The 14,145-nt window shown below is 40.8% G+C and overlaps 1 protein-coding gene across 1 annotated transcript in view; it reads right to left on the reverse strand.

Moving 5' to 3' along the window:
- Positions 1-14,145, reverse strand: part of LOC134677129 (serine protease filzig) — a 39,756-nt gene that overhangs the window by 1,543 nt on the left and 24,068 nt on the right. Inside the window, exons 2-7 of the mRNA XM_063535588.1 lie at positions 10,805-10,932; positions 7,552-9,684; positions 6,039-6,192; positions 4,825-5,011; positions 3,386-3,570; positions 529-644 (exon numbers count right to left, since the gene is read on the reverse strand). Coding sequence (XP_063391658.1) covers positions 529-644; positions 3,386-3,570; positions 4,825-5,011; positions 6,039-6,192; positions 7,552-9,684; positions 10,805-10,932 — 2,903 coding nt within the window. The remainder of the gene's footprint in view (positions 1-528; positions 645-3,385; positions 3,571-4,824; positions 5,012-6,038; positions 6,193-7,551; positions 9,685-10,804; positions 10,933-14,145) is intronic.

Here is a 14,145-nt window from a genome sequence, read left to right on the forward strand (position 1 = left end):
CGATATCGAAGTACACATATTTAATTACACAGACGGGTCTACCGAGCTGAAACGTCGGAATTAAAGGTAAAAATAATGAAATTGTATCGCGGTAGACCGGTTTGTGTAATTAAATATGTGTACAAAACGAGAGTTGAAAGTGTGATATCGAAGTATTGTATGACTATGTAGAGATCACATACACATCACATATAATTATATTTCTATTAATAACGTATTATACCAAATTAGTTTTAGATTTATCTAAAGCATTTGATTGAGTGGATCACAGACAGCTTATTTCATAATGTGAATATTATTAGGTACTTAAGGTCTATACGATAACGTTTTACGTCCTGTCTTCATTTCTTAGTCATAAAACACAAACAACAGTAGTAAAGGGTGCATTACTGTTTTAAAGCTTGGAGTGCCTCAAGGCTCTATGTTAGGTCTACTACTATTTTTGATTTAAATATTTAAATGGCTGAGCCTAATAGATTTCTTAATATAACTATTTTAATATAAAAAATAACAATGTACTTTAAATACCTGTACTTCTTGTAACACAGCTGGCACGGCTCCGCCATACTTGAGGCGGCCCCAGCCCGTCACCGTCGCCATGCGGCCAGTGAAGTCACTCTCGTCTGGCGGCATGCAGATGGGCACTAGGAAGAAAAAAACATTTAACAATCTTGTGTAGGTACATACGTTAATTAGGATATGAAGAAAAAATCTTATGTAGGTAATGCTAAACTCTGTACCATAGGGAAATACAGGGTGTTTGGTACATCGTTTGCCAAATTAAAATGGCAGATAGCTTGAGTAATTTGCTATCTTCTCATGCCTAGAAAAACAAAATTGGCCATGGTTTTTTTTACTACTACGCAAGTAAAAATTTGAAATTTACGAAAAACTGTCATTGAAGTGATTTTTTTTTGCACCAATTTAAAAATTTCTAGGCCTGAGAAGATAGCAAATGACTCAACCTATCTGCCGTTTTAATTTGGCAATCGATGTACCAAACACCCTGTATAAGTAGAGAAAGAGTGGTAATTCCATGTCCACATACATCAGTTTTCTTACCAAAACGCGAGTTATTTCGTAGTCGACATCTGGTGGCCTAGCACGGTCGCGTTTTTATCCCTTGTCACCATGCCTGTCACGTTCTAACAAGTATATAAGTGCGAAAGGGACGCGCATAGTGATAGTCGATAAAAATGGAACCGTGCTGCGCCCGCTGGTGTCAAGTAGCGGTAGTGATAATTCCACTGCTTGACGTTAGATAATAGCAATATAATAAAAACATACCAAATATAAAGATTTTTTTTTTAATTTATTAAAAACATACGAAAAGAACGCTAAATCCTTTACCAATGTTTGCATCGAATTTAATAGGCCACTCCAACTCCAGTAACGCCAGATCGCTCAAATGTAGCAGCATCGTACTGCCTGTGCACGATGACGCGTTATGAGGCTCTTGCCTCTCTGTCGCACTTGTAAATTCGTACGTAAGAGTGACAGGGGGCAACACGTCGAACGTGGTTCACGGCAAGCCCTCAGGTGTAATGAGATGTCGTTCGCGCTCATTACTTGTGATGCTAGGAAACTAGCAGATGTCATAGTACACGAACCTGTCAAGAGATGGCGCCACCTCCGAGATATATCGCGCTAACGATGTGTCGACGTAGAAACATGACTAATGTATCGGATGATGGAGCTCATGGGTAGCGTTTTAAAGTCCTTTGGTTCCAGATATCTTGCTACAAAGTCCTTCATTCTTTGTCTGCGGAGAATCTTACTATAGATTGAATAATTACGTCACTTACCAATGTGCGCATCGAATTTAATAGGTGACTCCAATTCCAGTAACGCCAGATCATTCTCGAACGTGGCAGCGTCGTACTGCCTGTGGACGATGACGCGCCGCACGTTTCTGTCACACCTACGTACGAATTTACAAGTGCGACAGAGAGACAACACTAAGTCACTTACCAATGTGCGCATCGAATTTAATAGGCGACTCCAACTCGAGTAACGCCAGATCGTTCTCGAACGTGGCAGCGTCGTACTGCCTGTGGACGATGACGCACCGCACGTTTCTGTCACACCTACGTACGAATTTACAAGTGCGACAGAGAGACAACACTAAGTCACTTACCAATGTGCGCATCGAATTTAATAGGCGACTCCAACTCGAGTAACGCCAGATCGTTCTCGAACGTGGCAGCATCGTACTGTCTGTGCACGATGACGCACCGCACGTTTCTGGAGACGGGCTTACGGGGCTCTTGCTTCTCTGTCGCACTAGTAAATTCGTACGTAAAGTGTGACAGGAGGCAACACGTCGTTCACGGTAGGTCCTCAGGTCTAGTGTGATGTCGGTCACTTACCATTACCAATGTGCGCATCGAATTTAATAGGCGACTCCAACTCGAGTAACGCAAGGTCGTTCTCAAATGTAGCAGCATCGTACTGTCTGTGGACGATGACGCGCCGCACGTTTCTCGAGACGGGCTTACGGGGCTCTTGCTTCTCTGTCGCACTAGTAAATTCGTACGTAAAGTGTGACAGGGGGCAACACATGGAACGTGGTTCGCGATAGGCCCTCCGGTCTAAAGTGTAATTCTATGGAACTTGCTAACTATGTAAACAAACCGCCATATTGAAATTGTCCCCGAATGATGAATTTACTAGTGTCTTTTGTTTACATAGTTAGTAAGTTCCATAGAATGACACTTTAGTGAGATGTCGTAAGTCACTTACCAATGTGAGCATCGAATTTAATAGGCGACTCCAACTCGAGTAACGCCAGATCGTTCTCGAACGTGGCAGCATCGTACTGCCGGTGCACGATGACGCGCCGAACGTTTCTCGAGACGGGGTTACGGGGCTCTTGCCTCTCTGTCGCTCTTGTAAATTCGTACGTAAGTATGACAGGAGGCAACACGTCGTTCATGGTAGGTCCTCAGGTCTAGTGTGATGTCGGTCACTTACCAATGTGAGCATCGAATTTAATAGGCACAATTTCAATATGGCGGTTTGTTTACATAGTTATATGTAAACAAACCGCCATATTGAAATTGTCCCCGAATGATGAATTTACTAGTGTCTTTTGTTTACATAGTTAGTAAGTTCCATAGAATGACACTTTAGTGAGATGTCGTAAGTCACTTACCAATGTGAGCATCGAATTTAATAGGCGACTCCAACTCGAGTAACGCCAGATCGTTCTCGAACGTGGCAGCATCGTACTGCCGGTGCACGATGACGCGCCGAACGTTTCTCGAGACGGGGTTACGGGGCTCTTGCCTCTCTGTCGCTCTTGTAAATTCGTACGTAAGTATGACAGGAGGCAACACGTCGTTCATGGTAGGTCCTCAGGTCTAGTGTGATGTCGGTCACTTACCAATGTGAGCATCGAATTTAATAGGCGATTCCAACTCGAGTAACGCCAGATCATTCTCGAACGTGGCAGCATCGTACTGCCTGTGGACGATGACGCGCCGCACGTTTCTGGAGACTGGCTTACGGGGCTCCAGGTCTAGAGAGATGTCATTCTCTCCGAATACTGCTACCAGGGATGCTAGGAATCTGGAAGGTCACGTTCAGATGCTTATCACTCCTTATTAACTCACATTATAGACGGGCCTAACGCGAATTTTGAATTTGGTAAAATTGTTTTTTTAGGGTTCCGTACCCAAAGGGTAAAACGGGACCCTATTACTAAGACTTCGCTGTCCGTCCGTCCGTCCGTCCGTCTGTCACCAGGCTGTATCTCACGAACCGTGATAGTGAAAATTTCAACTGTCTAGACAGTTGAAATTTTCACAGATGATGTATTTCTGTTGGCGCTATAACAACAAATACTAAAAACAGAATAAAATAAAGATTTAAATGGGGCTCCCATTTTTGACCAAAGTTAAGCAACGTCGGGAGGGGTCAGTACTTGGATGGGTGACCGTTTTTTTTTGCTTTTTTTTTGTTTTTTTTTTTTGCATTATGGTACGGAACCCTTCGTGCGCGAGTCCGACTCGCACTTGCCCGGTTTTTTGGTATTAAATTTTACTAAATCTGGTGATCAGTTAAATAGCAGCCTTTTGAAAATGTGATGTCTACCCCAAACTTTTCCACACACTTTTCATCGGGTAGATGCATATATCTCTGTTTTGACATTTTGCTGGGACATCAGTCAGCCGCGACCACGACCAGTGAAACCTGTGTCGAAACGTCAGTAAATCAAGGTAATTGAATAAAATTCGCGTTGGACCCGTTTATAATGTGAGTTAATATGTGTTCAAAACGCGAAAGTTTAAAATATTACACTCCTTATTATCTATTATTAAAAGCAAATGTCGTGTCTTACAGGGATCTAAAAAACCTGGCCGAGGACCGCGAAAACTGGCGCATACTCCACCGACAAGAGCCATGCTCTTAAATTATGATGATGATTATCTAGCCGTCCTAGCAAAATGATGCTTGCAACTCTAAGCGCTACTTGCATCATCCCATCCCGGGGTTAACCGGTTAAACCTGGAGTTGCCATGGTCACAATTTGACACTGGGTTAACGGTTCAGTGCCACTTGCACCACCCGAATAACCCTGGGTTAACCTGTTAAACCCAGTGTTAACCGGTTATCCTCGGGTTAGTGAATAGTGCAAATGGCCCTTAATCGCTTAACTCCGGGTTAGTGGGATGGTGGAAATGGCGCTAAGATTATAACTACTTTTTTGAAGAATTTCATGTAGTCTCTTAAGAATCTTGGATTCTTTAGTAGTACGATCTACTTTCAAAGCTTTCGCAGAAGTAATTTACTTATTTCTAGGTTAAGTCTATTGAAACTTACCCAGGCTGGCAATGAGCAGCAGTCGTAACGAATCTGGAAGTAATCAGCACCCCTCCACACTTGTTCTTAGTGAAGAGTCCGAGCCAGGTGGATTCTCGCACCAGCACTTGCCAAGGCCACTCGCCCTGGTGAGCGTTCTTACCGCCGACTATGCGCCCGGACTTGATCAGGGGTCGGACGCCGCATACTGAAAACGAAGACGATTTATTTTGTAAATATAAATCCCATAGTAAAACATTACATGTAAAAGATTGCACAGAGAGATTGCACGTAGAACCGATGGCCATTGGGGCGGAAAGGTTTTCGAGTGGCGACCACGTAACGAAAGGCGCAGCGTGGGTAGACCCCGCACAATGGACTGATGACCTAGTAAAGGTCGCGGCGGTCCGGTGGATGCGGGTGGCGCAAGACCGGTCATTGTGGCACTCTTTGGGGGAGGCCTATATCCAGCAGTGGACACCCTCTGGCTGATATGATGATGAAAAAGATACAAGTCTCGCAACGCAATTCTTCTTCTACAAAATTGTTTTAAGATGTTGCGAAAACAAGTCGGTTATTTTAGCCAGTGCCAGGGAGTATTAAAACCGTATCAATATTAGATATCTTTAATTTTTAATACATAGAATTACTTATTTTTAAGTTACTTAAGAGTGATTAAAACTAGAAATTTTCAGCACTTGTTACCGTTAACGAAGTGTTAACCATATAGCATACCTTTTTAACCTATTGACCGTCAAAGACGTTAACTGACGCGCGCGGCTTCAGCCCAATATCATCCTTCGTGCATTCTAATAAGGTTCTCAATGACGCGCCGCGCACGATGGGCGTTCAAAGGGTTAATACTGCAACTGCTGTTAGTCATTTTTTTGACAATAAGTAGGTAGGATAATTCTCCAGTAACTGGCCACTTTTAGTAACTGCATGGCCACCCCAAAACCAAAAATGAATTCTATTCACCTATAAACAGAACTAAAAGTGGCCAGTTACTGGCGAATTACCTTAATGTAGGCAATCAAAAGGGGGTTTCTGCGATCGAGTTTTTCACTAGATGACAGCACCGTGGCGAGAGGTCTAGCTGTCATAATCCACCAATCATGTTTAACCATGTTTTTTATTGGTGGATTTTGATAGCAGCTGTCAAAAAGACCTCTCGTCACGGTGCTGCCATCTAGTGAAAACCTCGATCGCGGAAACCCTCATTGATAGATACTCACAGTTCTTGTCATTATAATCAATGGTCTGGTCAGCGTAAGGCTCAGTGGTGACCTCATCCACCGCCTCGGTGGTGACCGTGGTGGTGGGAGCGATGGTGGTGGTTTTTGCTGGCTTTGGGGGCTTCGTGACGGGCTTTGTGGGTTTTCTGGTCACCTGTAAAAGGATTTAAGTCATCACTTGAGGTTATGATTTGTTGTGCAGCCGGCGTATTATGGATAGCTTTATCCATCTTTATCCACGTGATAAAATAACTCTCACTTTTTAACACCGTGGGATAGAAAGTGTCGGACACCGTTTTATCACGCTGTCACGTATACAAGAACGACCATCATATTCGCACAGGTTTAATTATCATCGCAAGCATCATCTTGTCTATTTTATAACCCCTTTACGTGGCGCCATCTCATAATTAAAGAAGTGTATCTTTGAATCTCCACCCACCTACACTATTTTAAGTTACATCCTTAACAGTCAATCATGTCACAGAATAAGTAATAGTATTATCATACAGAACGGACACGCACCACCCCGCCCCGACTCGGATTACCTCGCCCCGCGACTGAGTTCTGACGGACTGCTGACATACTCTCAGTTCGGCTAGCCACGCCGCGGCGCGATGACGCAACGTTCAAAATGCCGATGTATTTTGCGATGTCGGTTGTTTTTCAAATTCACGAAATAAAGAACATTTATTTTTATTATACATATATTAAAAAGTAGCGTTTTGTAATTATTTATATTTAGTCCACGCTAATTGTGTATCGACAATTCGACATGACATTTTTGGTAATTTATTGCCGCACCATACTTTACGTAATATTTTACGGCCTTTACGGGTTACGGGTGAGTTCGCATATACGTTCAAATAATATTAGCTGTCACCTGTGAATAGAACAGTTTATTATAGCAAGGATCTAGGAGAAAATACCGTCTTGTAAATTATGTTTGTTTCTTTAATTTTAGGAATAAAAATGTTTGATATTTACGTTACGAGTACAACGATAACGCTCCGTGAACTCAAAAACATGTAAATAGTAGCCCTAAGCGACTTACTCACACAATGACGCGTGTACAGACGTGCCGTTCACACATATACACGCAAACGAGTTTTGATGTATGGCGTGTCCGCCCTGTGCTCATGTGTCCATTTCACGGGGTTCCCATAACACGTTGATATTGAATAAAATCATAGCTACGGTGTTTAGCTGACTACGGTGTAATCAAAAGCCTTAATCTACTCGTATATACCGACCGATGTACATAGAAACTACATCAGCGCTGGAAGTCGCCAGCAACATGCTGAGATGAGGCCATTTCGTGGCACTTTATTCTTTCTATGTTCTTCTTATATATTAATTGATTGTCTGTGTCTTAATAATAAAAATATTTCTATTTTACATAAGATTAGCTAGGGGATATACTAACAGATGTGTTCTTCAGGTATGTGTGATTTTATCTGCCAGACTGATCTAGCAGACACAACTGTACATATATCCCTAGCTTTTAACTTACTGGTTTCTTAGAAGTCGTCGTAATAACAGTAGTGGTAGGCGGCGCCGTGGTCGTGGTCGGTCGTCGCGCAGCCGTCGTCAGCTTCGTCGGCTTCTTCGTCGTCTTAACGATTGGCCTTCTAGTAGTCGTTGTCAGCCGAACCGGCTTCCGCGTCGTCGCGACAGGCTTTCGCGTCGTCACCGGCTTTTTACTAGGCTTTGCTGTCGTCGTTTTTGTGTTGATGATCGTCGCGTTCGGCTTTTTATCAAGAATCACTATGTCGTGAAGTTCTTGGAATGTGCCCTGGAGACTACCGACTATTTTGTTGACGAAGAGATTCATCTTTTCGTTTAGTTTTTCATCCTCTTGCCATGTTGGTGTGGTGAAGTCTATATCATGAAGGGTTTCAAGCTCGTTGTCAGATAGAGATATGCTTGTGTTGTATAGTCCTGGATTTGACCCTGTAGCATTGAGCATCGGGTTTCTAACTGGAGGGAAATTAATCAAATCATCCGATGACGTCTGCGTTTCAGGTCTTAAAGTTGTAGCTGAGAAGTATTCCGTGTAAGAATCGAAGGTCGGACTGGTAGAAATGACTACAGAAACAGGTCTAGTAGATGATTTGATAGGGTAAGGTGTTGTTGGGGATGGCTTTGGAGTAATAACCACTGTTGGAGATGAAGGCCTTTCATAGGACTGTGGAGGTTTACCCATGTAGATATTGTTAGTCGATTCTATATGGTTATTCACTGTGATCTGGCTCACTGGTTTCTTAAAAGGCTCCTGAGATATCTCAACGAATTCTGGCTCTTTGTCTTCAACGGGTTTTGTAGTTTGGAAGCCGTTTAGAACTATAACAGTAGGTGTCACGCTTGAGAAGGTTTCAGGTGCTACGTCATAGCTGGATATTATGCTTGATGGTGATGTAACTGATGGTGGTCTTCTGGCAGGTTTAGCACCAGTAACATAGCTGGTAGAAGGCGGGCGTCTAGTCGTGCTGGTATGGAATGAAGGTTGAGGAGTTGTAGTTGAGCTGACGTAGCTGAAAGTGGTTACTGAGTCACCGAAATCGCTAGGGTTCGTCGGATACCGGTTAAATGCGCCTATGGCCTGACTAGTAGATGGACTAGGTTTCGGTGACGAATAAGGTTTGCTAGACGGCCTGCTTTCCTGAGGTATCGAATTCGGTGTCGTGTACTTTATAGGTTTTTTGGTAATTAAGACAGGTCGTTTGGTAGTTGTCGGTCGCTTGGTTGTAGTTGTTGAGAATACAGTACTTCCAAATGATGAAGGTTTAAGAGTTACATAGTGACCTGTAGATAAGTAATAATTTGGATATGTACTGCTGTATTGCACTGGAGAGACAGTAGCAGTGGAAGGTGATGGTGATGACTTTGTTTCAGCAATATCAGGTATTGGCGATGTAACTTCATCCTTCAAACTAGGAGTACTTTCGTTTAGCATTTGAATGATACTATTGATCGAAGTTTCAGTAATCTTCTGCGGCTCTTTAGTCACAGTTGAAACTTGGACATAGTTTTCTGGATTTTTCGTTGTAGTCTTATTCTTAGGTCTGAAGACAGGTTTTGTGTATATTGGTCTGTGTGTGGAGACAGTTTTGGGTGTAGTTGTTGTTGTACTCGGCGGTGGAGTCGGTTTCGTCTGCATTGAAGATACTTGTATGTTAAAATCTGAAGGTCTCGCTACGTTATCCACTGCTGAACCATTTTTATGCAACAGAACTGTATCTACAGTTCCATGATCAATAGAACTATGTGTATACAGTCCATCAGGTTTAGCTGGTTTGATGTAAACGAAATTATCTTCTTTAGGAGGAGCGTGTAACAGTGAATCAGTTATTTGACTTAGACCTTCAGATATAATTTCCTTCTCAGTGCTGTCATCGACAGTTTTGACGGTAGATGATGAGGGTTTCTCTCCAGGTCTGTAACCAGGTGTGACTATAGGTTTGAAGCTGTTGTGCCAGGCGTTAAGGGCCTCGGAGTCATAGTCATCGCTTTCGGTCTCTGCCTCAGGATAGTCAAGGTAGCTGGTCATGACGACGCCAGGGCCCTTGGGGATGTGGGATTGGCTGTCGGACTTGAGCTGGCAGCAGGCGCCGAAGAGAAAGCCGTCCATACATGCGCCGACTACCTGGAAAAAGAAAATTCATTTATAATAGATATCTTGTTACATTTTCAGTTACTTTAAAATATCGTTGCGTCCCGGTTTTCTTTGTTATGTATCTGTGTCCTTTCCTTACATATTATTGAGGTGTCAAGTGGAGAGTGTGGGCACCTGTTATATGATTGTGTTTTTAACAAACTTCAAGGTTGGATGGAGGAGGATTTCTATTCATAGTTTCATTTTATTCCTCAATTTAATTGTATTAATCTTGACGCCTTGCAGTACGTATCGTATCGATAAGGAAAGATAAGATAAGAAGAGTTTATCTCTCCTCTGACACTTGTGGTTCAACTCTTGGTTGGTTGAGAGAATATCGTACTCTCTCTGTTGTATTTTAATCGATAAGATAACAACATAAGATAAGAAGAGTTTACCTCGCCCCCTCTCTGTTGACACTCGTGATTGAACATGCATATCGTGTTCCCTCGGTTGTATTTTAATAGATAAGATAAGATTAGATACGATAAGATAAGATATAATAAGATAAGATAATATAATACGAGTGTACCTCGCCCCTCTCTGTTGGCACTCATGGTTGAACATGCATATCGTGTTCCCTCGATTGTATTTTAATAGATATAACATAAAATAAGACAAGGAAAGATAAGACAAGATAAGGTAAGGTAAGATAAGAAGAGTTTACCTCGCCCCCTCTCTGTTGGCACTCGTGGTTGAACATGCATATCGTGTTCCCTCGGTCGTATTTTAATAGATATAACATAAAATAAGACAAGGAAAGATAAGACAAGATAAGGTAAGGTAAGATAAGATAATATTAGAAGAGTTTACCTCGCCCCCTCTCTGTTGGCACTCATGGTTGAACATGCATATCGTGTTCCCTCGATTGTATTTTAATAGATATGATAACATAAAATAAGACAAGGAAAGATAAGACAAGATAAGGTAAGGTAAGATAAGATAATATTAGAAGAGTTTACCTCGCCCCCTCTCTGTTGGCACTCATGGTTGAACATGCATATCGTGTTCCCTCGATTGTATTTTAATAGATATGATAACATAAAATAAGACAAGGAAAGATAAGACAAGATAAGGTAAGGTAAGATAAGATAATATTAGAAGAGTTTACCTCGCCCCCTCTCTGTTGGCACTCATGGTTGAACATGCATATCGTGTTCCCTCGGTTGTATTTTGCTGCTCTTGACGCCTTGCAGTACGTCGGCGTTATCCGGTACCCGCCGAATAATTTTCTAGAATCTGAAAAGGAGAAAAAATCGGTGAAAATGCGAAATGGATGAATGTGGTATTCTCATAACGACATTATAATAGCGAAATATAAATTTTCCAGCAGATCGACATTGAGATTGAAAAAATTGTTTGTAAAATTATTTAGTGATTTGTAGCGTTGTCCTGGAGGCCAATTCGAACGAATATTTTGATATTTTTAAATGATGTCATTTTGTTTAGCGCGTTTAATTTCGTACTTGTTCATACATGTATTGGTGCGAGCGAAACGTCTCCGCCTCTTGTTTTATTCATACAAGCAGGCGTATTTTGATTTCCATAACAGGTTAGGGATCATCCATTAATTACGTCACACGAATTTCTAGGTTTTTTGACCCCTCCCCCCCTCCTTGTCACACTTGGTCACATTTTGCAAATCCCTCGACACCTGGTGTGACGTCACATTTTAGGCAATTTTGTTTTCAACGAAATTTTCAACGAAAACTCGGCATTATATTTTTAATAAAAAAATATTTGTGGTAAAAGAAATATTAGCAATTTTATAACACAAAACCAATTAGGAACGAAAATTACCCATGTACTTCCAAACCCTCATTATTTAAATGTACTTACAGCGAATAATAAAATATAAATTAATTTTCGGTTACTGATGAATAGTGATGAAGTTAAAATGACGTCACAATGTTTGTGACCCCCCCTCCCCCATGTCACAACATGTCACATTTTCTTGACCCCCTCCCACCGCCTAAACGTGTGACGTAAATAATGGATGACCCCTTATGAATTAGATCTGGATTAGTTATGGATTTGACCTGTCAGTGTCAAAACTGACATTTCTTCAACAAAAAACGTCACTTTTGGCACCGACAGATCAGATCCATAACTATTCCAGATCGAATTCATAACCATATTAATTCAATCCATAACATCCAGTTTTTAATTTTAGTTTATAATTGTTTTTTTTTTGTTTATATTACATGTATCCATAACATAATTGAAAATAGGGCATTTCTGTTGTGATTGGGCCCTTTTTAGGTTTTTGTACTGTAAATATACTAGGTAGGTACTAATTTATTATTGGTTTTTAATTCTAAGTTAATTTATAGTATTTTTTTGTTGATTTCTATCGTTACCTATCGAATGTTATTATTGTATGTTAAAAATAGGGGTTAAAATTTTAAACGAATATTTCAAAGATTTAATTACTCCTCGCCCCTACTGGTATAGAAATGGCTAAATATTTTGTATATGTGTGTGCGATTACCATGACTATTGTATGCGGACGAAGTTGTGGGATAAAACTAGTATTTATTGAGCTAATCAAGTTATCAACACTCATCGAAAGTCGGTAAGACACGATTTTCTATCACGCCTCACACATTATTCTAAAATTAACTTTCCCGTTGGCAATCAATAAGTATCAGACGAATCATTTCGATAATTTGTTTTTACTTTCTTTACTTTGTTTCGTAACTTAGAAATCTAATCGTTTTACCAATTGGTTCCAGTTCGAGGACGATTTTAAGTGAAAATTTCTAAGTGCGGGAAAATTATGTAATAAATGCGTTTTGGCAAAAATACATTTTTGAGTTTCGACTAACCGTTTTTATCGAGACAATTCTAGGTATCTTTAGGTATTGAAATAAAAGTAAACAAACAATTTGTACATTTTCGGGTAGATATAACATTTATTGGTTAACCAACCAAATACAAAACCACCTGGATCAGTCACGGAACGACCTGACTTTATCCTACATTATTTGATCGTGTAATGTTTTCATCTACCCTCAAGTAGGGTTACCAGATGACAGTCTTTTTCCTGACATATCAGGAATTGTGGCTTTTTGCCATGAATGGGGAATTTGGGTGTTCGGTCTTAATTATCAGATGAGCTCGAATTTCTTCAATCAGAAACGTCACTTTTGATAGTGCCAGATCATATCCATGACAGATTCAGATCAAATTCATAACCTGTTTTTACAATCAGAATACGCCTCAAGGTACCGAATCCTTGCGCAGACGCAGATAAATCTCCATTTTTTGCAAAATGTAACGGTGCGGCCTTTGCCCTTGTTGTTTGTATGTATGTAAATACTTTATTGTACATAAGCAGTGGGGAGACACTCCTGACTTCGGTCGAACTCGGCTCCGCTCGGCTCAGCATTGCTCCGAGCAATTATTAGGGTTGGCACCACTTGACTTCCTTGTGCGTGCACGACCACAGATAAGATAATCACTTGACTTTTGAACTAAATAGCCGAAAGGGATAGTGCCATAGATTAGAAAGAGATAGCATGATTCGACCCTGAATCGCTGTCAAACTTCGGGTTTGTACGAAGTGTCCTTTCTGTACGGTAGTACTATTATTTCTTCTGTGACATAAGATACAACTACATATTTACTGTTGTTTGGTGTATCACATAAATACGTGGGCCATGCTGAAAGTTTCTGGTTTCTGATATACGAGTATGAGACTACTTATTGAAGTCAAAACTTGTTTAGCGGCGGTGTGCACGTTTTGTGATGGGGAAAGAATGTTAAACTCGCGACGGGTCACTTGAACGTAAGATTCGTAAGACGGACACGTGACCTGATCGAATGTCATGGAGTCACTTTTGCCGGCACTCCTGGAGTGCAACCCGTTGTTTTTTTTCTAAGTGGCCAGTGCAGGAATTTTCAGTATGCCCCAAGGATAAGGCTTTCGCACGCTGCGGGCACTAAAATAAATAAATATTATAGAACAATTTTACACAGATAGTCCCAAAGTTAGCTCAATAAGCATTCGCATTTGCAGCCATGTTGTCGACACTTCATTTTTAATAAAATATACACTCATGGACTAATTTTTATTTACTAATTTTGAAATTACTTTAGAAGGTTAGCTACTTCCTATGGAAGCAGTTTGAACAGGATAGATTTGATCACGGAAATAGATATATAGAATAGTCGTATTGGCACAACTCAGTAAAATATAGAGCTTAAAGAAAAACAACTGATTAAAGATAGAAACAGGCGGTGTTATCGCTAAAGAACGATCTCTTCCACACAACCTCGTCCAATAATAATCATTCTACTCAAATTCACACAGAATCCAATGAAAGCGGAAATGAAGTTGTCTATTTGATATTATCTATAATTCAATCTAAAATAAACGTTCGGTTCCATTCGATCATCGATACGTAAAATGTCCTATCAAACTGAATTACCTGGATGTATCTAGAATCT

This window comes from Cydia fagiglandana, chromosome 25 (genome assembly GCF_963556715.1).
Source record: "Cydia fagiglandana chromosome 25, ilCydFagi1.1, whole genome shotgun sequence".
Lineage (NCBI taxonomy): Eukaryota > Metazoa > Arthropoda > Insecta > Lepidoptera > Tortricidae > Cydia > Cydia fagiglandana.